This window comes from Enhydra lutris, unplaced genomic scaffold (assembly GCF_002288905.1).
Source record: "Enhydra lutris kenyoni isolate GAN:26980312 unplaced genomic scaffold, ASM228890v2 scaffoldscaffold5, whole genome shotgun sequence".
In the NCBI taxonomy this organism is placed as follows: domain Eukaryota; kingdom Metazoa; phylum Chordata; class Mammalia; order Carnivora; family Mustelidae; genus Enhydra; species Enhydra lutris.
Genome location: NW_019154089.1, coordinates 33,402,138 through 33,426,535, shown reverse-complemented (window position 1 = coordinate 33,426,535; position 24,398 = coordinate 33,402,138). Strand labels below are relative to the sequence as shown.

The 24,398-nt window shown below is 40.8% G+C and overlaps 2 protein-coding genes across 4 annotated transcripts in view; one reads left to right on the top strand and one right to left on the bottom strand.

Moving 5' to 3' along the window:
• LOC111140934 (family with sequence similarity 114 member A2) overlaps positions 1 to 705 on the bottom strand; it is a 34,278-nt gene extending 33,573 nt beyond the window's left edge. The window contains exon 1 of one of the 2 annotated variants that reach the window (XM_022493201.1): positions 682 to 705. The gene's annotated coding sequence lies outside the window, so the exon portion shown is untranslated. The other variant, XM_022493200.1, reaches the window with a different exon arrangement.
• A 1,279-nt stretch (positions 706 to 1,984) lies between these two features.
• On the top strand, positions 1,985 to 20,064 carry LOC111141172 (microfibril associated protein 3). Of its 2 annotated transcripts, XM_022493542.1 has the most exons (4): positions 1,985 to 2,058; positions 8,315 to 8,371; positions 12,237 to 12,701; positions 15,706 to 20,064. In XM_022493542.1, the coding sequence occupies exons 3-4, from the start codon at positions 12,407 to 12,409 to the stop codon at positions 16,497 to 16,499; spliced, it is 1,089 nt and encodes a 362-aa protein (XP_022349250.1). In that variant the 5' UTR covers positions 1,985 to 2,058; positions 8,315 to 8,371; positions 12,237 to 12,406; the 3' UTR covers positions 16,500 to 20,064. The 2 variants fall into 2 exon arrangements, with proteins under 2 accessions (XP_022349250.1, XP_022349251.1); XM_022493543.1 differs by lacking the exon at positions 8,315 to 8,371.
• The last annotated feature ends 4,334 nt before the right edge of the window (positions 20,065 to 24,398 follow it).

The window sequence follows — 24,398 nt, the reverse complement described above, 5'->3', positions numbered from 1 at the left end:
TGTACATATATTATACGTACATATACCTCCCCCCCCCCCAATTTTCCTTGGGAACTTCCAGCCACACAGTTACCAAAATGCAGGGGGTTTAGTTTAGCAGCTAAGAACACGGGCTCCGGAATTGGACTTTCTTCCAACTTTTCCTGAGGGCCGTAACTGCGAGGAAGTCGGTTCACCTAGCTGCTTCTCCGTTTCCTCAACTGTAACAGGGGGTAGCAAGCCCGCCTGGTAGGGTTCCTACAAGGATTCCACCACCTGAGGTACGCGAGGGGCTTGGAACAGAGGCTGGCACACAGCCTCAAAGAGGTAACAGGGGCTTTAGGACGGAGGAGGTGGTCCTGTCATTACTGTCGTTATTAATATGGCTGTCTCTAGGCGAACAAACAGGCGCTCTCACTTCTTTCCACATACAAGACCAGGTCTCAAACGGGACATCAGAGGTCAGGAAGAGCTCCCAACTTTTCCGACGCTGACAACTAGAATTCCTCACACAAACGTAGCGCTTCAATAACCAAAGCGCTTTACAGCCTCCACATCCAGTCGGGAAGTGTCGGCCGCCCGGCCCTAGACCGCCTCCTCCCCCTCCCCAGCCTCCTGGACCCGCCAGCCCCGAGTCCGAGCCCCCGCACCCCGCCAGCCTCCTCCCAGGAAGCCCCGCACCTAGCCCACCGCCACCCTCACCGCCGCCACAGTCGCCGAAGAGCCGCTCCTGATGCCCCGGAAGTACTCCTTCAGTGCGAGGCGGTCCCGCCTACTCGAGCGCACTTCCGGGTCTGGCTCGGGCCAGAAGGAACTGAGCTGCCAGTCTGGTAAGTGAGGATTGTGTTGGGGTCGTGCGAGAAGGTACTCGGGGTGCCAAGACATGGGTTTGAGCCGATGGGTCGGGGGCCAACGTGAAGGGAGCTAGGATACCCCCGGTCATTTTAGAAGGCCAGGCTTGAGCTGCAGTTCACCCATCGTCGGTTTCCTGAGCATCGGCTACTTGCTAGGCATTCCCTTCGGGGCCCGGGACACACCGGCTTACAAGCCGCCCCTGGCCCTGCTCCCAGGTACTTGACATTCTGGGTCGCGGCAGACTGTAAACAAGTCAACAAGCAAACATTATCTGAAATAGTAGCTTGGGGGGGAGGGGGCGGGGAAGGCTCAGTTGGTTAAGCCTGTGCCTTAGGCTCAGGTCATGATCCCAGTGTGTGGGGATGCAGCCCCACATTTGGCTCCCTGCTCAGCGGGGAGCCTGCTTCTCCCTCTCTCTTTGCCCCTTCCCCCCTGCTAGTGCTCGCTCATTCTCTCGCTCTCTTTCTGACAAATAAATAAAACCTTTTTTAAAAAATAAAAAGAAACAATAAACAAAATAGCGGGGGGGGGATGTTAGTGAGTACTTTAAAGAAAATTAAACAGCATAAAGTAATGGAACAAAGTGAGGGACTAATCCTTAGGAAAATCTTGAGGAGAGCATTCCAGGCAGAAGGAATAACCAGGCCTTAACAGTGGTAAGAAACTTAGCAAGGTCAAGGGAAAGAAAAAAGGCCACTATTACTGGTGCAAAAAGAGGAAGGAGGATGAGACCAGAGGCTTAAATGGGCCAAATCTTACAGTGTCTATGAGCAGGACAAGGAGCTGGACTTCTATTTGGAGAACAATGGGAAACCATTGAAGGTTTCTATGGGGAAGAGTGGTGTGCTCTTATTTATGATTTTAAGATTAAAACTGACCATCAGAAAGATGCATCTCTGAAGTTGTCTTTGAGCAATGAGAATGCATGAAACCCAGACTGAAAGCCAGAAAGAGACATTAGAGATACCTTCATTGTACAGATGTGAAAAACTAAGTCCCAGAGAAGTGAAGGGATTTGGTCTTTTTTTTCTTTTAAAGATTTTATTTATTTATTTGACAGAGAGACAGTGGGAGAAGGAATACAACCAGGAAGTGTGGGAGAGGGAGAAGCAGGGTTCCCGCCCAGCAGAGCAGCTCAATTACAGGACCCCAGGACCACCATCCGAGCAGAAGGCAGATGCCTAACGACTGATGCCCCAGGGATTTGGTATTTTAAGAACCCAGGTATGCCAACTCCATCTGTTGTCTTCAGGATTATCTTCTCAATGTTCATATGTAATAATTGTCACTTCCTAAAACCCTTCAGATAGTTTCCTTTGCTTTTCATGGTGCTTCTCCACACTTAAGGGCATCACTGTCATCTGATAGCTTGTTAAAAATGCCTATTCAAAAAAAAAAAAAGTATAAATATAAAATAGGTAGTTTCCTCTGGTATTCTGTGGTAATGGAAATTGCATAGAATTTGGGGCTTAAATATGGAATCTCTGGTAAGTCACTTAACTGTGTCTTAATCTTATATTTAAAATGCTGTTGATAATAATTATAGCAGCAGTTTTCAAACATTTTGGTCTCAGGATCTCATTACCCTTTTGAAACGTACTGAGAACACCAGGGAGTTAGTGCGTGTGACTTATATCTATCAGTGTTTACCATTTTAGGTATCAAAACAACTTTCAAAAATTTACATATGATAATAAATTCATTACGTGTTAACATGGGTAGCATTTCTATGAAGAATATTTTCCAAAACAAAAAAAAATCATTAAGAATGGCATTGTTTGGGGCACATACGTGGCTCAGTCGGTTAAGAGTCTGACTCTTGATTTCAGCTCAGGTCATGATCTCAGCCCACATCAGGCTCGGTGCTGGGAATGGAGTCGGCTTAAGATTCTCTCCATTTCCTTCTGCCCTTCCTCAACCCCCCCCCCCAACTTTCTCTTATTCTTTTTCTCTCCCCATCCCCCTCTCCCTCTCCAAAAAATAAAAAAGATAAAGAATGACATTTTTATAAGTCTTTTTAATATCTGGTTTAATAGAAGATAGCTAGATTCTCATATCTCCTGCGTTCATTCTCTTGTGATAGCACTCATCACATAGCATTTGGAAGATTGCACCACATTGTGTGAGAATGAGAGTGTAAAAGAAAATAAGATTCTGGTATTATGAAAATCATTTTGAAAAAGTCTCAAAGACCTCAGGGGCCTCTGTACCACACTTTGAGAATCACTGGATTGCAATATTGTTAGGACAATCGAAGGAAATATGGGCTTGATTTGTAAGTCATTAAAACTATATGCACATTAAAAAGCCAATGCCCAGGCCTTGCCCTTAGAGATGCCACATCAGTAAGCCTGTGTGGGACCAAGAAATATTCATCTTTAACAAGCACCACAGTTTAATTTGATATGTTTTCAAAAATTGCTATTTGAGAATGCCAGTTAAAGGTCATATTCAGAGTGTTTTCCCCACTAAAATTTTATACATAAAAGCTATATTTCCATATCTTCAAAAGTTTCCATTAACACTTTCCAGAGACTGAGACTCTAGAAAGTCAGCAAGAAGTTTGTGGCAAGTACCTTTCTAATGGCCAGGTTGATGAGCATCTGAATTCAGATCGTTTAATCCAGTCCTATGCCAAAGACTGAGAAAGTTTTTAGACTCTGATCTGTAAGCTTACAGTCTTTTGGACAAATGGATGACTAATAGAAGAGAGAAACCGGTAAGTCTTAACAATTGAGTACTCTCATTGTGCTAGGCAACTAACAGAGCAGAAGAAATTCATCCAAAATGAAGAGGATAAAGGTTGAGAGGGCTTCTTGAATAAAGTGAAATTTGAGTTTGATACTCTAGAGAGGGTGGAATTTCCACAGGAAGATTTGTGGGGAGGAGCAGGAAGTTTCTAACAAAAGGGACAATTAGAACCAGAACTTTAAAGTAAAAAGTCATTTGGAGAGATTACAGTAAAACAAGTGTAGTTAAGGCTTTGAGCCATGACAGAAAACTGGGAAGATTGTAAGATTTAAGCAAAGAAGGGAATGATAATGATAATCAGCCTCTAGATGAAGAAACGGATCATAGCTAATTGGTGACAGGTGTAACTGAAGACTAAGCTTCTAGATCGATTCATTCCTTCAATTCAACAAGCAATTATTCTGCACACAGATACCACTGGGCTTCCTCTGGCTATTTCTGTTCTACCAGTTGAATCTTCCTGGAAATTATGATGCCTGACCAAAATTTGAAGCTTATCTCTTGGGCAGTGGAAAAATCAATAGATCTTTAATCATAATGACTTTCTTGGATTTGTGTTTAGGACCAGTTCTTAGAGGAGTGGTGTTGGGGTATAATTGGAGTTAGTGAGACCCGTTTAGAAATTAGAAGAATAGTGTGGTGCCAAGGTAAGGTAAAAGGACTGTGACTAGGGTGGGGACACAGTATGATTTAATTGAAAAGCATCTAGGAAGTAGAATAATAATAACAATAGCATGTATTTATAATGTACCCACATTAGTTCATCTAATGCTTGTAACTAGCCTGTGAGGTCATTCCTGCTAATAACCTTATTCAGTAGATGTGAGAACTAAGGCCTCACAAGCCCACGGCTTCATCCAGGAATAGGATCAGGCACTTTACTCCATGCTCCTGACCAAGAAGCCTTAATGATCTTGTAACTTTGATCTTGCAAAACTAAGGAACTGTATTGTGTGGCTATCATCCAAGATATGTATATACTAGACAAATAAATCTGAAGGTGAGAATGAGAAGTTCTGTTTTAGTTATACTGAGTTTAATTTTTTAGACTATAGAGGGGAAAAAAGTGAGTAAGGAGATCATAAATCTAGACCCATTACATCCTATATCAAGTAGGTATTTTTATCATTTGCATTCAGTAGCTTCAGTAAATGCTTATGGCAAAAGGGTATAAGTCACAGTTATAGGAAATGATCCTGAGTTTAAAACAAAGCTCCAGTAAATACAGAAAAAGGTGTTTTTCAGAAAATATGTTGAAGTTTGAGCTCAGCGCCCAAATGCCAGCTATGAAGTGTGTGATGGTTCTAAGATACTACTGGGAGCGTAAGGGCTATTTTAATTAGGAACTTTTCAGAAAATAATCCTCAAAATGGTGATGTCTTTTGGGGTATTACTAACCTTTTTATGGTTCAGATCTCTATAATAATGCTTGAGTATAACCAGAAGAGTTTTATGTTTGTTCTTTGCAAAGAATGGAGGAGTAGTAACAATCTGCTCTTCATTTGCTTTTTCTCCCCCTTGCCAACTTGGAGTGCCACTCTGGTCCATTTGTGTGCCAGCCATGAGGGATCTTCTCCATTTTCCAAGTATAACAGTGCAGGCAGAGAAAAGTAGATGAGCTGTAATACAACCTAGAACACATTTAATTATGGGGAATAAAGCATTAATATCCCAGTATACTTGAAACTAGTACCATCTGGGTATCCGTGTTTTTCCCCACTTTGTATTATCCCAGAACTATTTCTGCAAACAGCAGTTTCCTCAGCCAACTTAACATTGAGCCATGAGCACGGAAATCAGCTACATTACTTCCTTATTTACTTCTGTTGAGAATTGGAGCCGAATGGAAATATTTCTTCTCTCTAAAGTTGGCAGGAACAGCAACAAGGCAATCTGTTAGGGATGACAGCTTAGGGGTTTTTCTTTGTTCTTTGTTTCATTCTTTATTTTTCTTATGATATAGCCAATATTTAGAATGGTTCTATTGGGTAAAATCATCTACATTTCTGATTATTCATGATCCTAGAAGAGCTTGTGTTTTATTGTATCTAAAAGATGAAAAAGGAGTTGGATTAAATTTGAATATCACTTTTCTGTTATTCTTATTAATGCTGAAGAAAGGTAATAAAACATTCTACCAAGTAACTTCATGCACAAGTTTAGCATAGCCCTTTTTAACTGTTTATAAGGTGGCACTTTGATTTTCCTTTTTGAACTCTTTCCTTTTAGCCTCGGATGTCAGCTGCAGCATTAAGAAACAGCTGTCTCAGCTCACAGCTGTTGATCCCAGGGTCGTGAGTTCAAGCTCCACATTGAACATGGAGCCTACTTTAAAAAAAAAAAAAAAAATTAGGAGGCATGATACTATTATGGAAAACCCCAAAACTAGTGTGTAAATTCCTGAGGTATGAAACAGTATCCTAATACCCTGGGCATCCCTTGCAGCACCCATTACTTCATCTTCAGCATGATGGGCCCCTGATTTAGCTGAGCTGTTTGGAAATTATTACACCAGCCTGAACAGAATGGATATAGTCAATGTAATTTTTATTGAAAGTAACAAACTGATTCTGACACAAGGAAATTTAGGAAGAATAAATTTAGGAATAAAAGGAAGACCTATTCTGATTCCAAGGGTGATTTGTTCCTTCACTCTGTTTTCTGTCATTTTGTCACCTTCTCGGACCCATACCTTCACCACTGTTTTCTCTCCCAGTTGCTTACCAGCCTCTTACTTGCAAATGGATTGTGTTTCAGGAGCTCAGACTAGAAGTCTTTTGTGTTTGGGATGCCCATTGTATAAGTACAAAGTGCCCAGGCTGAGCCTTCCTTTTATTGACTGGAGGATAATATAGGACCTGTTGTCCTTCTGGCATAAAATCAGTGTACCAGGCTACTTCTGCCACCTTTGACCTAAGAGCAGTTTAAAAGTGTTCAAAGTATTTTTCTAAACCCTGTCTTGTAGGCTCCTTTAAACTTCTAGTAGAGGCAAATGCTTGTGTCTCTACAGAATAGGAACAGCAAATCTTGACCCCTTGGGTAGTTTGTGCACTGCACTCTGGTATGTCAGGAGGAGAGGAAGTGGAAATCCAATGATGAGGATTGCCTGGTAGTCACAGCCACAATTCAGTCACTTTTGCAAACCTAATCTTTTTTCTCCTACCTAACCATTTTTCCATTTCCTTTCTTGTTTTTACATTGTCTTAATTTTTGTGGTTTTAATTTTTAATGAAATTGTATAAAGATCTTTATTTCTTTAAAAAAAAAAAAAGTCATATTGGGGGGAGGAAGTAGAATTCTATGAAGAACCAGAGCAGCACTTTAGTGAGTCTCTTTCTCCTCCCTCTGCTCCCCTCCCACTCCCTCCTTCTACTTTCCATTCCCCTCTCTTCTTTTCACCGTCTCTTTCCCTTCTGCATCCCTGTGGTCCTGTGTCTCTGCTTCTCTTTATATGTGGCCCGAACCTGACTGCCTCAGCTCCTTCTCTTTCTCAAATGGCCCTAACCCACTGTGTCGCAAATCCAAATTCCAATATCAAAGCTTCTGATTAGTTTAGTTGGCAAAAGGTTGACTTCCTCCTGGGCCCCAGAACATAGAGGTAGATCTCAAAAAAGGGAAAGGTAAGTTAGGCACATCACAACAAAGATTATTTACCATGAATTCAGAATTCACACAAACAATGTAATATATCATGGTTGGATCCCTACTTCAGTTTACAGTGCCTGTTTGATCCATATTATTACTTATTTGCAATGAGCAAAAGAAAAATGTGAAATTTAAAATTACAGATTGAAATTAATAATTTCTCCCCTCGAAGATTTTTAAATGGTTGCATAGTATTCTGAATAGAGGTGTTCTGTTTATCTTAAATAATGGTTTTATTGTCAGATGTAGATTTTTAGAGTGTCTAAAAGGACAATCAACAATAGTAAGTAAAGGTTATTCGTGATTACTACTGCCAGACCCTGTGTTTTATACAGTTTCCTTCAAACCTCACAACAGTCCTATAGAAGAACAGGCACTATTATTTGCCCTATTTTAAAGATGAGGGGACTGAGGCACAGGAAGATTAAGTCATTTATAAAAGTTGCAAGGCTGATTAAAGTCCATCAGATTCAAATCCAGGAAATCTGGCTCTAAGGATTGTACCTTGAACTTCTCTGCTACCCTGCCTTTCTCAGAGGCCTACAATTCCCCTGATCCAGAGTAATCTAAGTCCAGAATGGAATGTGAGTGATAGTTCTCTCTTCTTGGAAGTGTTCAGACAGTCTGCAGTGCTATTGGAGAGGAAATAAGGAAATATAGATAGTCGTAGTCTCTGGGTGCCAATCCATGGACCCTCGGCCTCAGAATCATCCAAGGAGCTAATTAACACCATAAATGCCAAAGTCCAAGTCCAGAGATTCTTATACACTAGGGCTAGTGTGGATCACAGGAATGTATATTCTTTTTTTTTTTTTTTTGCCCGTATTTTAAATTTTTTTTTTTTTTTTTTTTTTTTTTTTTTTTAAACATATAATATCTTTTTATCCCCAGGGGTACAGGTTTGTGAATCGCCAGGTTTACACACTTCACAGCACTCACCATAGCACATACCCTCCCCAATGTCCATAATCCCCCCCCCCCCAACCCCCCTCCCCCCATTAACCCTCAGTTTTTTAACTAGCTCCCTGGATATTAGTAGTCAACCTGGGCTTGGTAATCATTTATCCCCACTATTATCTTCTAGGACAAGATGGTGAATGAAGATATGGAGAGTTGGGGTTGACTCAAGGACTGCCTTTAGGTATTATGCCTCTAAAGTTCTCCGGAGATCGTTAGCGTTGGCTGTCCCAATATAATAAGCACTAGTAAATGCATGTCAGTTTAAATAATTACAATCCCTACTGCATAACATTCTTCACTTTACAAAGGTATATCACATGCTTTATCAGATTTAAACTAATTTCCGTGAGTAACTATTTATTGAACATGTGCTAGTTTTGAAGTATAGCAACAAAAAATATAGCCCCTATGCTTTAGGAACTCCTAGGTGAGATGGGGTGGACCCCCGAGCAATACGGAGCAGCACATCCCGGAGCCGGTGAGTAGTGTAATGGTGACAGCTACCGGAAGTGTGGGGCAAAGCCAGCCAGCATCCAGGTATCCTCTGGACCGCGTGGGAGGGAGAGTCAGGACTTGAGAGGAGACTCGGGGAAGCTGCACGAAGGAATTCCACACAGCAGCAACATTGCCAGGACCACTTGCCCCACAGCCCTCTCATATGGAGGCTGTTTATTCTTCCAAAGCTCCTGCATCTCAGCAGGGAGAGAAAGTCCATTTTTTTTCTATTTCCAGTGTCTTCTCCTCTAGCTGCCTTGATCTTGGTGGGCATTCCCATTCCGACTCTTGAGCCTCCACATTCTTTGACCTCTTCTTGTTGCACAGCTATGTCCTTCACTCACCCCTGCCTCCCACTCCACTTCTGAAGTCCACCTCCAGATGTGCTGTTGGCCCAGACTGCTCCCCTCCAGATCAGGAATCAGACCCAGCGCTCTGGCCCCCCCTTCTCATTACCAGACTTGTAGCTTTTTTTTCCTGAACACCTCCTAACCAGTGATCCCTCTGCTTTTTCCTCTGTTCCCTTACTAGGACACTTCTCTTCCGTTCTCGATTCCTATTTATCCCTCAAGTACTGTTGCAACTTCACTTGCTCAGGGCGGCTGTGTCTGTGGTTCAGGCTGCTCCTGATATTCAGCACTACCGTAGCGTCCTGTACTTCACTTCGGGCAGCAGTTACCGTATTTTGCATGTGTTTTTAGTTAGTGTCTGTGTCCTCTGCCAGACTTAGCCCCATGAAGGCAGAGACAGTGTCCTCATACAATAGGTTGGCAGATAGAAAGTGCTCAGTATAGTATAAATGAAAATGTCTAACTGCTAGTCTAAAATTGTTGTTCTGGGGTGCCTGGGTGGCTCAGTCGGTTAAGCATCCAAGTCTTTTTTTTTTTTTTTTTTTAGATATTTTTTATTTATTTGACAGAGATCACAAGTAGGCAGAGAGGCAGGCAGAGAGAAGAAGGGAAGCAGGCTCCCCGCTAAGCAGAGAGCCCGATGCGCTCAATCCCAGGACCCTGGGATCACGACCTGAGCCCAAGGCAGAGGCTTTAACCCACTGAGCCACCCAGGCACCCCAAGCGTCCAGGTCTTGATTTCAGCTCAGGTCATGATCTCAGGGTCATACGACTGAGCCCTGCTTGGGGCTTCCAGCTGAGTGTGGAGCCTGCTTGAGATTCTTTCTCCCTCTCCCTCTGTGCCTTCCCTGCTCACGTGCACACTCCCTCTCTGAAATGAAATGAAATGAATTGAAATAATAAAACTGTGGTTTTGATTCAGTGGTGGAATAGGTAGGGAAGAAGAAGATAATGGTAGGTTAAGAAATGAGGTAGTATGGGGTGTCTGGGTGGCTCAGTGGGTTAAAGCCTCTGCCTTTGGCGAAGGTCATGATCCCAGGGTCCTGGGATCGAGCCCTGCATCGGGCTCTCTGCTCAGCAGGGAGCCTGCTTCCTCCTCTCTCTCTGCCTGCCTCTCTGCCTACTTGTGTTCTCTGTCTGTCAAATAAATAAATAAAATCTTAAAAAAAAAAAAAAAAGAAAAAGAAATGAGGTAATATTAGAATAAAGTAGAGTTGTGGGTGGTTTATTTGTTTTATTTTTGTTTTCCTGACAGAGAGGAGGCCCCCAGCTCAGAGCCTTTAGCAGACAGCAGTTAATGACATTGCTTTGTTTTCATCGTATTTCTGTGTACAGTTACTTATATTTACAGATGTAATATAGACTTCCCTTTTGAAATAAATGTATGAAAGTAAAATAATGAGTTGACTTAATAAAAAGCAAAAAAAAAAAAAAAATCATGCCAATAGAAGAAATGAATGAAACTGGGAAAATGCTGACTTGGATACAGCTACAGGAACTCATTATCGAAATTCTAGGGAAGACCTAGAGCACTTTTCAGCACAGTCATGTCCTCTCACACTTGGGAAGCAGCAGTCTAGAATAAAGGACAAAAGTTTTGTCCACCAACTATATATATTGTACTGAAAAAGAACTTAGGAGCTTACAAGTGTCAAGCTCCAAGCATGGTGCCTGGCTTACGGCAGTCATTTACTAAGTTTTCTTTCCATTGTTTCCACTCATCACTCTGGCCCTATAGAGGCCAGGATTCCCTACTAACATACAATATAATTAAAAGGAGCAAGTCACTGTAAAGTGAATGAGTTAGATCATTTCTGAAATCCCCTCCAATGCCCAAGTTCTTTGTTTCCTGTAATGTCATTTTAGTTGGCTTTGGGGAGGAAATGGAAATAAACACATGTGTTCAATCAACTACGTATAACAAAGTCTGAAGTCTTTTGTTTTACTCTAAATAGTCCATTCTTATATTTTAAAGATATAACAAGATAAAGAAGATTATTATTATCATTCAACCATCCTTTCAAGGGCTAATGAAAATTAAATGACATTTACAGCTTACTGTGATTCAGACTTTGAGGGATTTAATGGCTAAATACAATGATCCACTGCTTTTTATGTTCTATGATCAAGCAGGCTTCATGTAAGTACAAAGGCGAGTCATTTCCAAAACTAATTATTTTGGGCCATTATAGGAAATAAAGCTAGGCATTTCATCCTATCTTTTACAGAAATAGAAGTTGAAATTTTTCTTTGAGAGTCACTGATTTAAAAGAAGAATCAAATTACCAGGAAGATGATCATAATCACATAAACTCTTATGCTGGGATATTTTGTTCTTTGTTCGTGGTATTTTATCTGTCTGGCACTCTTTCCCTGTGGTTTATATTTGCATTTCTACCAACTAGACATAGAAGATGTCAGTTCCTCCCTGAGCTGATTTTGCAGACTTTGAGCTAAAATTTGGTGTTCTCACAAACTTAAAAATACTGTATTTTGTCTCTTGATACTGAAGAAACTGTTAAAGGAAAATGCTTTTGTCCAACAGCCTTCCCCAAGAGGGGGGTTCTAAAGCCTCAGAAGTCAATAACTGTTTATGTGTATATAGTAGTGCAGTTTTCTTTCTGATAATAAAACAAACAGAAAACTACCTTAAGTATCCCTGCATTATTTAAAGCTAATATATTATGTACTTGGATTGCTCAAATTTTGAGCTCGGTGGTTATGATCATGATGTATCAGTTGATTTACATTATTGATATAATAACAGATGGTAATGGTGCAGGTTGAAATAAAAGATCGTTAAGCTAAATATTTTAGCCTTCATTGAATCCCTGTTGCATAAGATTTGTCAGAATAAAATAGAATCATAGTCTTTCAGAACTAGAAGAGTCTTTAGAGAGGTCTCATCTAGTCTCTCATTTGACAGATGAGAAAACGGCCAAGGGAGAATGCTACTTGCCAAGGTCTTAAAACTTGTTAGTAGCACAACCGGGAGAATCTAGGTCTGTCTGCCGTTTCCTAATTCAGTGCTCTTTCTACTTTCTCTTTGTGAGATTTTTAGGTGGTGTTCTTTCTCTTTTGCTCCCTGATGTCAGCACCAATTATTCTAATCAATTTCACATCTATTCATTTCTAGAACATAAGAGTTTCACCCCATTATGAGTCTTTGTTGGTTAAACTTTATATCTGGCTTTCTTTTAGGTTGGTCTCCACTCACATATTTTAATCTTGAAGATTTCAGAATACGCCTGAATCTCCCACTTTTTTGGAAAACTCCCAGTATCAAGCAATAAATTACCCACCGTGCTCCTGTTATAGAATACAAGCTTTTGAGTTCTCCAAACCTAAACAAAATTTCCTCCCATTTTTCCATGAAGCCACATTGTTATCTGTTCACTTTAGTGTTGAGTGTTACTGTGCCAGCAGCTTTTGTTTTGGAAGATGTAAGCTTCAACCAAATAGCCCCCCGGGGAACAAATCATAGTTCCTTCAATTCATCATTTCCTCCAAGCTTTGAGCTCTCAGCAAGTTCCCACTCAGGGGACGATGTCATCATAGCCAAAGAGGGAACTAGTGTTTCACTCGAGTGTCTTCTCACAGTCAACCACTATGAAGATGTCCATTGGTACAACTCAAAAGGACAGCAGCTGGATGGCAGAGGCAGAGGTAACTATGCCAGGGTAAATTAATCAAGGTTGCTCATTTCCTATTACTTCCATTTCCTTGGTTTGATGGCATATGCAACAAGGAATCTCAATGATGAGGTGCCAGAGGATGGTTAAAACTTTTGAAAAGCCTGGAATGTTATAACTATGAGAAAAAGCAAAATAATTATAATTACTTAACCAGAAGAAGAAAGAAAAAGAATAGTTATAAATTTAAAAGGTGTTCAAATGATGACAGGAAGCTATTGTCTCTTCTGCTGGTGAGCTGGTTTCCTTCTTCATTGAAGGTAGACTCCGTCAGGACTGCTGCAGACAGCTGTGCATGCTGTGCACTGCACAACCCCATTCACCTAGACTATAATGTGAATAATACAGTGTGATGGTCCTTTGTGAATACAGGAGGAAGTGTTGTGGCTAGACTTAAGTAAATTTCTCATAAATTTTAAAATTTTGTTTGGAAATGAGTCACTAAAAATTTTAGAGGAAATCCAGGATGGTGTGGTGTGTTTTGTTTTGTTTTGTTTTGTTTTTCCCCAGGATGGTTTTTAAAAGATTTTATCTCTGTGCATAAAACTTTAAGTCCATCTGAGAATTAGAAGGGCACTGAGAAGGAGCTCTATAAACCCTTCCAGCACAATTTTTTTTCTATGCTATACCTTAATTAACTTGAAAACAGGAGAGCTTCTCTTATACCATTGCCTCTCAGTCTTAAAAATCATCCAGACATAATAATGCACCAAGGTCTCCTTTTTGACAGGCCTTTATATGATTTTGCTGTTTGTGAACCTGTGAACACATCCTAATCAGAACATTATTTCCATAACTAATATTCTGCTAGAAATTTTTGAAGACTACTTGTATTAAAGTACCTCAAAAAGAAATCACCATGAAAAATCAATGGGATAAAGATTCAATTCTGGTATACTCCTAAGCTACACTTTCAGGAAAGGCCCTTCTTGCCCTTTTTGCTAGAAAGATAGTCTAACCTCTTGGAATACAAAGCATATTTGGTTATTCATATTAGAATGGAAAACAGAAAAGGAGACAGATGGTGTTTTCTTCTAAAGTATATGCTAAACGTTTTAACTTTGTATAAACTGAGTTAACTGGCCACCAGGGGTTTTAAGAGCTTAAGTTGTTAGAACAGAATATTTTTAATCAGCTTCTTAAGAATATGGATCTTTTGAGTCAGAATCTCTAGAGTAGTGCCCAGAATATATATTTTGAATGTGACTTGGGGTTTCACATTTGGACTCAATGATCTCAACTCTTACTTCCTTTGGGCTCTGGGATCCTGACCAAACACATCTGAGATTTGAATTATTCAGTCGGTGTGATCATTACAGACTGACCACATCAACAAAGCATTGGTTAGGATGAGACCAACCAAGTGGAATGGCAGTTTCATTTTCCTTTTTGCCTTTAATTTGAAAACCGCTAACATCTATCATTGATGTTTCAGTAGCAGGTCTGGAAAACTGCATTAAATTTTATGAATCTCCAGTGAGAGGAGTTTAAAGAGCCTGTCAGTCTAGTATAAGGTTCATAAATCTTGAGCTATTAGCAGCAAGTAAGCTAGAGAGTTTACATTGCGGTGGTAGTACAGTGGTTGATGAATGGAGTGTATGTACTTCATCATACCTTGGATTCATAGGAAAGCCTTTCCATAGCTCCAGATTCATAGAACAGAAGCTTGTGGAATAATGAATATATTCCATAACTATATATTTTCCTCTTTGTTTTTACATTAGTGAAGAGATGGCTCTTAAATATAACTATAGAATTCAGATAAATTTTGATGACAATAAAAATGGACATAATCCAGAATGCTTACTCATGGGTGTACCATTAAAATAATCCAGAACCATAGAATCTCAGGGATGAAAGAGATCTTGAAGATTTCTTAACTTCAGCTTCTTAAGATTAGGCGCTCAGGTGGTGCTTAACAAACAGTCCCCCAGCCTCCTCCAGGACAATACCTCTAGTCATTGGGACTCTGCCTATATCCCAGGTTAGCTTGTCCATCCCATCTTTGAATGACTTTTGTAGTTAAAGTACAGGATATACTGAGAATTGACCACAAACAGAATTGCGTGGGCAGAGCCAAGTTACTAAAGGGTGTTGAATCAAGGTGGGTGGTGCGTAGGCTTTGCTTTTCATACTCTTAGATACTTTTGTGTACATGTTCCCTGAGTACAGGTACCTTTGTATAAGGAAGACAGGCAGCATGTCTTAGTTTTAAAACAGAACCCAAAGATCCTTTAGGCATCTTAAGGGCAACTTTATTCTCTTTGCCAGGCAGCTTGTTTGCCCTGACTTGTGACACATACCTTTTGGCTTGTGCTTTAGTTACTCTTGCCAGAAAATCAATATAACATCAACAAACCTTTTCTAACAAAACAAATTAAATGTGCAACCCATGCCAGATGAACCAGTTAGTAGTTGAACTAAATTCAACTAAATAGGTAGGGTTGTTTGTTTTGTTTTGTTTTTTTAATTTTTGTCTCTTGTTATCAAAAGTAAACAAATACAGTTAAATAAGAAAACATAAGTCACTCAACCCATTACCCCAGAAAAAACCATTGTTTGGTATTTGTAAGGCATTTCCTTCTAGGATATGAAAATGTATAGGTTAGAGATGTAGTGTATACACACACACACACACACACTTTTTTTTTTTTTTTTTTTTTTTTTAAAGATTGGTCACTTAGCATCATATAGACATACCTATCTCCCTGAAAAGCTTGTTATGTCTAGCCATGAAATGTAGCTACGGTTCATGTCAGAGAGGAAGATTTCCTTTTAACATCCAGACTGTTTAAATTCCTCCTCTGGACATAAAAATCTGCCCTTTCTTCCATGATGCAAACAAGTAGAAGAACCTAAGAGATGAGTTGAAGTAAAGTACTCTCATGAAGAGGTGGCAAATTTATGGTAAGGCAGTTGGCTTATTCAGTAACAATATTCTTTATACTGTAATTTTTTTATTTCTGTTGGGTTATCAGGTGGAAAATGGTTGGTTTCTGATAACTTCCTGAATATCACCAGTGTAGTCTTTGATGACCGAGGGCTCTATACGTGTTTCGTCACGTCTCCAATTCGTGCCTCCTACTCTGTCACCCTGCGTGTTATCTTCACCTCGGGAGACATGAGTGTCTACTACATGATTGTGTGCCTGATTGCCTTTACAATCACCCTCATCTTGAATGTCACACGACTCTGCATGATGAGCAGCCATCTTCGTAAGACCGAGAAGGCTATCAACGAATTCTTCAGGACTGAAGGGGCTGAGAAGCTTCAGAAGGCCTTTGAGATCGCAAAGCGCATCCCCATCATCACCTCAGCCAAGACTCTGGAGCTCGCCAAAGTCACACAGTTTAAGACCATGGAGTTTGCCCGTTATATTGAAGAACTGGCAAGAAGCGTCCCTCTTCCACCCCTTATTCTAAACTGTCGGGCCTTCGTTGAGGAGATGTTTGAGGCTGTGCGAATGGAGGACCCTGATGACATGGGAGAAAGAATTAAAGAGAGACCTGCCTTGAATGCTCAAGGTGGCATCTATGTCATTAACCCGGAGATGGGCCGGAGTAATTCACCAGGAGGAGATTCGGATGATGGTTCTCTGAATGAACAAGGCCAGGAGATAGCAGTTCAGGTTTCTGTCCACCTTCAGTTGGAAACCAAAAGTATTGATACAGATTCTCAAGACAGCAATCATTTCAGCCCACCTGATGACGTAGGATCTGCTGAATCAAACTCTTACTCCAAAGATGGGACATATGAAAGCCATCAGTTGTGAGCTCTGCCAGTACCTACAAAAACAGCTCTCACAAAAGGAACCTGTTTCGTGCAGGAAATAACATCTTTACCAAAAGATAACTGGGGTTTCCCCTCATTAATATTAAGCACATCAGAATGTGAATTATTGCCAAAATCTTTGTAAAACTTCAGTGTTTTTCATATCTGATATTTCTCAGTCATTTTCCTCAAGCTTGATTAAATGACATACATTAAGATTTAAAGAAGCTTGAGAGAGAAACATAATGAACAAAGTACCACACTAACAGTTCCATGGCTTCTCTTCTGGTCATGGTTCTTCCAGTGGTTAGGGCTGCCACTTACCCGGAGGCCTCAGTTTTCCCATGAGTAAGATAAGGGATTTGCATTAGATGATAAGTCATTTCTAGCCCTGTAACTTCTTACCTGTCCCCATTAAACGCCAGAATCATCAGCACATCTTGAAGTAAACCCTTTCTTAGACTTTAAGTCCCTTCTATGGAAAGGATCAAGCTGAGACTTTATTTTGTGACTTAGGTTCCCACACCAATGCCATAGTGCATAGAGGTATGGGTGGTTTTCAGATGTTTTGCCATGTGGAGTGTGCAATTATATGTGCTAGGGTGGGTCTCTTTAGTGTAGCCAGTGTCTGTGTTGTTACACAGTTAATCAGGGAGCTAACTGCTCATTAATAAACTACTTTCCATGAGTAAATTGGTCCTTTTGGGGGATATATCATGTCTTTTTAACTTACTGAAGTACCATTTAGTTCATTGAACTGGCAGTGATTTCCCAAATGATCTCCAAAAGTGAGCAGTTTGTTCTTAAGGAATAATGTCTTCAGTGCTTCTGGAATAAGAAAAAATGTCAAATCATCTATCTATCTCTGGCAAATCATGGATTTTTGACATTTCTGTTAATAGAATTTCTCAGGCTTTCCCTTTTTGAAAGTACTGGACTCCGTAAGAGGTTTCTGTATTTGGGATCCCATTCCAGGGGGGAAACTCAGAGCTGGGTTCATCTTTAGACTTCTGTCAATACCCTTGGCCTCCTTGATCGTTAATATGGTGCTAAAGGCTGCATGCCTCATTAACTGGTTTATTTTGTTTATATTTTGTTGTTAAGGTTTTTATTTCTGTGTATTTCAGATATAGAATTCTGAGCTAGGGCTGCTTTTGTGGTCTTTCTTAAAAGCACTAACCTGAACTGAGATTAAGTAATGGTGTGTGGTATATATGAATATATTAAATATGTAGGCGTAGAGATAGGTACCAGTATATAGGTTTATATTCACACACAAATGTTCTAGATATAAAGAGGGAGAAAAATTATGGATGATGCCACCTGATTCAACTATGTATAATGAACACTTGAGACAGTATTTCTTGCCTGGCTGAGGCCTGATATATAATAGAATTGTAAATATTCTTCAGAATAATTTCTTCAGCTACAGGAAGCTTGGTGTCATATGATTTTTAAGAAGTCGGCAGTGGAGCTCCATTTGGTGCTTGACGTTTCTTCATTTGGCTTCTGATTATTGAAGCCTTACTTGAACTAGAGGTTCCTGAGGGAAATGCTCAGAAGTGGTTTTATGAGGATTATAATTTAAGGTTTCAAATGGAGGAAGGCAAGGAAATAGAGAACGTAATCAGGTAGAGTTCACACCTCCCTTTGTCCAGGCTTATCGCAAGTAATACATCTCTTCTGGAGAGCATGAATGAATCAGTGTGCAGTTTTATCAGATGGCATTATGGATAAAGATGATAATGCTGCCTTTTCTGTCTCTCGGGCTGTTTCCATGGAAACCTCCAGAGCCAAACAAAAGCTACCAATCATTCACCCAAAGCTTGCCTTGGCTCATAGACCTGCGTGTCTTTAAGGAATAATGTTTTCATACGGTTAGCTATGAGAGCAAGGGCTCTTCACCATACCCTAGATTACAGAACACTTTTTCCCTTCCCAGGCTGTTTCTCTTAAAAAATTAAAAATGCTAAAAATCTCTTATCTGAGGTCTGTTCCCTGACCATCCCTCAGATCTTTTTAGATAGTAGTTCAACCCTGTCCCAGTGTAGTGAGTTCGGGGTCATTTCTTAGAATGTAGCTTCTCACATTAAAGAAAATGGATTTATCCCACATTCTCACAATGGACATGAGTGTTTGGAACCTTAGATAAACATATTGAAAGGTCAAAGTCCTTGGAAATGGGACTTAGGAAAAATAGAAGAACTAATGAAAAAAATCTAAGCTTGCATGATACTGTGTAACTGTAGGCTACTCCAGTGTGTCCTGGTTGAATTACTTCAGAAACATAATGGTGACTTAATTTGGAGGCCAAAATAGCTGGATTATTTTGAATTTTCCAATTTATAGTGCCACTGATAATTACAATAGTCAAAATTTAATTGGAGATGGTGTTACTTTCTGAAACTAGTTTCCAAGAGGAAGAAAACCACCCATTATTATTTTCTGTATCTAATCAAATACTTTTCATATATAATTAATAGTTTCATGTTATCGTTTTTATAAAATCCTTAACCTTTTGAACTTAACCTACAGTCTAAAAGTCTTTTGACAATAACCGTGGTGTAATTAATCTTCTGTTTCACTGGATTTTATAGTTAGCAAAAATGCCTTTACTCAGCAAATGTGTTTCAATAGTCCTGTCATCTCATTTATAAATTTTGTATTGTAACTTAATGAGCCTTATTGTCCTTATGAAATGAAACGGTGGCTTTGTGAAATAAATTTACCAAAAATACATATGTAAACATTTTTATAGATTCCTTGCCAGCTGATACCAGGCAGGCATCTTTTGAGCTGATACCTGACTTGAGTTTTAGGTAGTTTGATAAGCCTATCCTCAAAGTCGCATCTGTTCTGATAGTTAAATTCTTGATTCAGGACCAGTGAGCATTTGTGTTTCTTCCAACTACCCTGGTATAAATACCTTAGAAGTTGCTGATCTGGAACAGTTGTGAGAAGGTTCCTGGCTTCTTCACCTCACTTAACATGCATTTTGAAGTCAAAGCATGCTGTTTTCTGTTTGGTCCTCCAGCCTCGTGAACCCCTTGGTGCATTCCTCTCCACACCCTGCATGTAGTTTTACTCTAGATCAGACTCTGTCTCCCAGGTCCCAGAATAGCATGGGAGCATGGCATGCTTGTTTTCCAGAGCACAGCCGGTCATGGGTGCTAGCCCTGTCTCCACACACCAGCACTTACAACACAAGTATATGATATCTCCTGAGTCACCGGTAAGAGAACACAACCTTGTCTTATCTAGCCCAGGAATTTTGAAAATGCTCAGCTTTATACATAAATTCCTAGGTTCTCAACACATTTCATAAAAGTGAGTGTTATTTGGTATGGTTCAGTTGACATTTAAATGGTCACCATTCTAAAGAATACTTTCATTATGATTTTGTCCTTTCTTTTAAAAAAAGTCATGCTTGAATATATTTATCGAATGTTCAGTGGACTATTATTTCATTTGTCTGAAATCTTCTACTGAGTATATATTCATTTTTATGTGTGATGGAATTTTATGTTAACGATTTCAAACAGGAGTAAATTTGAATTCAACTTGGATTCTTCCATGGCTGCACATTTTTATTTTGTAGATATTTAGTGAGCATCCGTATGTTTTTGATGCTATGGGCCGTACTGAGATGGATGTCTTGCCGACAGTTACCATGAGGAGGCAGATAGCAGGCCCAAGTGCATCAGGTTTTCACTTCTGAGGTAGAGCATTCCTGGCAAAGGCCTAAAGAGGACTTAGCACATGTTTTGGAAAACACAATTAGTATATCAAGTCTGATGAGATTTGGCATGTAGGAGGGGTACCTGTGGTATGAGCAAAGGCCCGCAGTGCCATGGGAGTGAAGGGCAATGTGGAAAAGCACAGGAACTCAGGAGACAGGCAAAGGGAACAGGTAACGCTACAACTCATCACCTAAAAACCACAGATCTTTCATTCTTAGAACGAAAACCTAGTTTCTTTGTCCCTATGGCAAAAGATCACTGGACTTAGGAGTCCCGATTCCACCACTAGCCGTGTATAAATGTGACTTGGCCTCTTTGGACTTGAGAATGGAGGTGATGATACCTACCTCACAAAATTAACATGGGCGTTCAACAAAGCAACACATCAGCAAACACTGTGCTAGCTGTAACTTGCCAATAGAGGGTAAGGGGTCAATAATCGTGCATTCAGAGCATCAGCATTGCTAACAGCCATGACTGGTTGTGTTTGGAGTCAACTAAAACTTCCTCCAGATCTCTCTCAGTTATAGTTACATTTGGCTGCATGCCACAGTTGTGGTGGCTTACCTAAATAAGACATTTATTTTTCTCAAATAACAAGAAGTCCAGAGGAAGCCAGTCCCAGGCTGGTACAGGGCTCAAGTCCAGCATTAAGGACTCAGGCTGCGTCTAGATTCCTCTCCACCCTTAGGATGTGGCTTTCATCCACATGGTCACACAGTGTCCTAGATTGGGTTCCTCCAGGAGTGCCTGTGACAAGGATTCATCTGTAAGTAGTTGATTTGGAAGGTGATCCCAAGATAGAGTAGGGAAGTGAAACGGAAAAGAAAACCAAATCCAGGGTGCGTTAATGACTGGGTTACTGTTTTGGGCCACTGCTGTTCATTCAGTCCCATTGGGGACCTCAGGGAGCTCTGTCTGTTCCCAGTATATGTAGCTCATGCCTCAAAGATCTCACCTGAAGGCCAAAGAACTCAGATATTTATGCACCAACTCCCATCTGTCATTGAGGGCTGCCCCCAGGTTCACTAACTGGCAATTTCAACCTGCCACACATAGGCTAGCATGATCCTATAACCAACAAAATCCCTAGGAGTTACAGGAGCTTTCAGGAGGGAAGACTGTGTTAAACATAGGAACGATGAGTGTCGGGGTCATGGGCCAAACGCTGACAACACCCGCTACACGAGACAACTGCACCTTCAGCATCATGTCTACATTCCAGGCAGGAGGAAAGGTAGAGGGTCAAAGGGCAAAGACACATAGCAGCTTTTATCAAGAAGAGAGCTTTCCTGAAGCCTCACCTGACTCCTGTCAGTCACTGCCAGAGCTGGATTACATAGCTACCTGCTGTCACTATAAGAAAGCCCGGGAAGAGGAAATGTGTATTTTTTAACTGGGCATGTTGCCTTCAAGGGTTCTATTATGAAGGAACTAGGGATAGAACATAAGTTGTAGGCAACTGGTAATATGCAACAAGGTCATCCTCACATGAATTAACAGGAGCAAAATAGGGTTCTGTAGGGGATAAAGTTGCAAGCCATGTTCCTTGAAGATATTCACATGCATCAACAAAACAAGAATCAGAAACAAATCTTAAGTCTTAATCTTCAAGCCATCACTTACGTTGTCACGTTGTCTCCAATACAGAGGGCTCAAATAGATAACAGGACTCTCCTGGGGCATCATTGTCTTATCTTAATCTAGTTCATTAACAGATGCGGATTGACCACCTACTATATGCCAGGTGCTCCCATGGGCCAGGGACTCCACAGTAGTAGTGACTGGCGGGTGGTATCTTTAATCAGGGTCAGAGACCCCTCTCCAAAGCAGACTGAGACCCAACTTATGAGGGCCTGGACATTCAAAGGTTAGAGGAAGGGGCATTCCAGGCAAAGGAATGAGCAGTGACAAAGCTCCTAAGGATCAAGTTTGGCCTGTTAGAGAGAAAGAGTAGAAATAGGCCTGCATGGCTGGTGAGGTGAGAAGGAGAAGCAGGCAGGGACCAGAAATATGGTTAAAAGACTTCAAACCTGGGGCACCTGGGTGGCTCAGTGGGTTAAGCCTCTGCCTTCAGTTCAGGTCATGATCTCGGGGTCCTGGGATTAAGCCCTACATCGGGCTCTCTGCCCAGTAGGAGTCTGCTTCCCTCTCTCTCTCTGCCTGCCTTTCTGCCTACTTGTGATCTCTCTCTCTCTCTGTCAAATAAATTAAAAAAAAAAAAAAAGACTTCAAAGCTTGTTTTGGCTGGCCCCAGAAATGCATTTTTTTAATGAAGAAATGCTAAAAGTACCTAATTTGGAAGAGGGGATTTACATATTTAGGGAGGAAAGTTTGATCATTCAATAGCACTATTTTGTCCTGAAGTCTTCTGCAGCTAAAGAAACAATTGTGCTAATTTCCTTTAAGGAATTAAACTCCAGAGTTCCTTAAATTCCAATCATGTTCTTGAGTTTTCATGTTTTTGCTGGAACCTATTGATTAGGAAATATATATGTAAATATACATATGTCCCTCCATCTGCCTGGAAGATCTGTGGCTACGCCAGCGTGCTTATTCTTCCCAACAGTTGGGAACTCTGCTTTGCCTCCTGCTCAGCTGTGCCAAAGGGAGGACTCGAGTGCCCTGAGTGGTGATAAATCAGCCTTCGAGGGGCCTCCTTCCGATAGAAGAGCCACCCCCTGGGAAATAGTTTGTCCCTAAGCAGAAGGGAAGTTCATCAGTAGAAACTCTCTGTGCAGTAGTTTTGCCATGTGAATTTCATTGCTCTTTCAGAAACCGCCGGCAGACAGTTGGACCATGCCTGAGGCTACTCCACTCAGCCCCCTTGACCCCTTGAGCACCACAGGCCATGCCTTTTCAATTTTTCAGCCAATGTTTCTTGCACGCAAACTAGGGATGCTACCACAAGCAAAATCAGAGGTGATCTCCGCTCTTGGGAACTCACAGCCTATGGGGAAACAGAGCCTATTCAGATAGTTACATAGAAGGTATATAATTAAAAACTGAGTCATGCGCTGGAAAACGATTCAGTGAGAGCCAAGAACAAAGAAGCCTAATCTCATCAGAGGCTAGGGAAGAATTCACTGAAGAAGGAACACTTGAAGCAATAGGCACAGCTTGAGGGCGTATTATGTTCCTATCCCTGAGCAAGGAACTATGGATTTAAGTCATCAATTGCACTTAGAAGGAATTTGTAGATCCGTGGAAAAGGTAAGATGTTTCTGCAGTAAGCCACCTGAAAGTGCTAAATAGATGAGCACTAGAGAGTAAGTGCAGAAGAGCTAAAGATGAAAAGTCAGTGGTAGCAGAGGATGGGCAATATTTGTGGTTGGGGGGAGATTTGAGCTAGACACAGAAGGGCGAAGAAGTCATGGATGCGAAAGACGTGGATTAATCTGATCATGGAACTCGGGAATCGTTGAAGGTGTCCTAGGAATGAAGCAGAAAACAAATCCAATTTCTTGACCCTCCAGGATCTGCTCAGCATCTGTCTTCCCAAGTTTATCATTTGAGGACCCTTTCACCCCCTTAGAAATACACTAACATAGCCTTCCTTTTATGTTATAGTTATTCTTTCCTTGCCAGCTTGTGACCAGGTTGAGAGATGGCATCATGCTTTAACCACCTATCTTCGTGGCCCCTAGGGTAACACGTTTCATATAGAAGAGACAGTAAATGTTTGTTTGATTTAATGCAATTGGAGGGGTGAAACTCTCATGTTATGGTATATGACCATGACCATCGGTCAGTTTGGGACTTAAGGTTGAGGGCTTGTGGGGGTGTGTCTGCCCTTTCTCCAACAGCACTCTCTTCTTTGGTGGCATCACCCTCTTTCCAAGTTTTAAATGCCATTTTCACGCTGGTGACTCCCAAATGGATATCTTTGGCTCTAAATGCTCTCTTCCAGACTCATGGATCTAACACCTCCCTACTTTGCATCTCCACTTGGCTGGGCATCTCTAAAAGACATCTCAAAATTAATAAACCCAAAACATAATTTTTGATTCCCTGCCCTAATACCAAAAGAATATATCAGTGTCTACCCCCACCATCTTCTCTCAGCCAATGGCACCACCTTCTACTCATTTGCTCAAGCCAAAACCCTGTGTCATGCTTGAGTCAATTTGCCTTACTCTTCCTATCCAGTAGATCAGCGC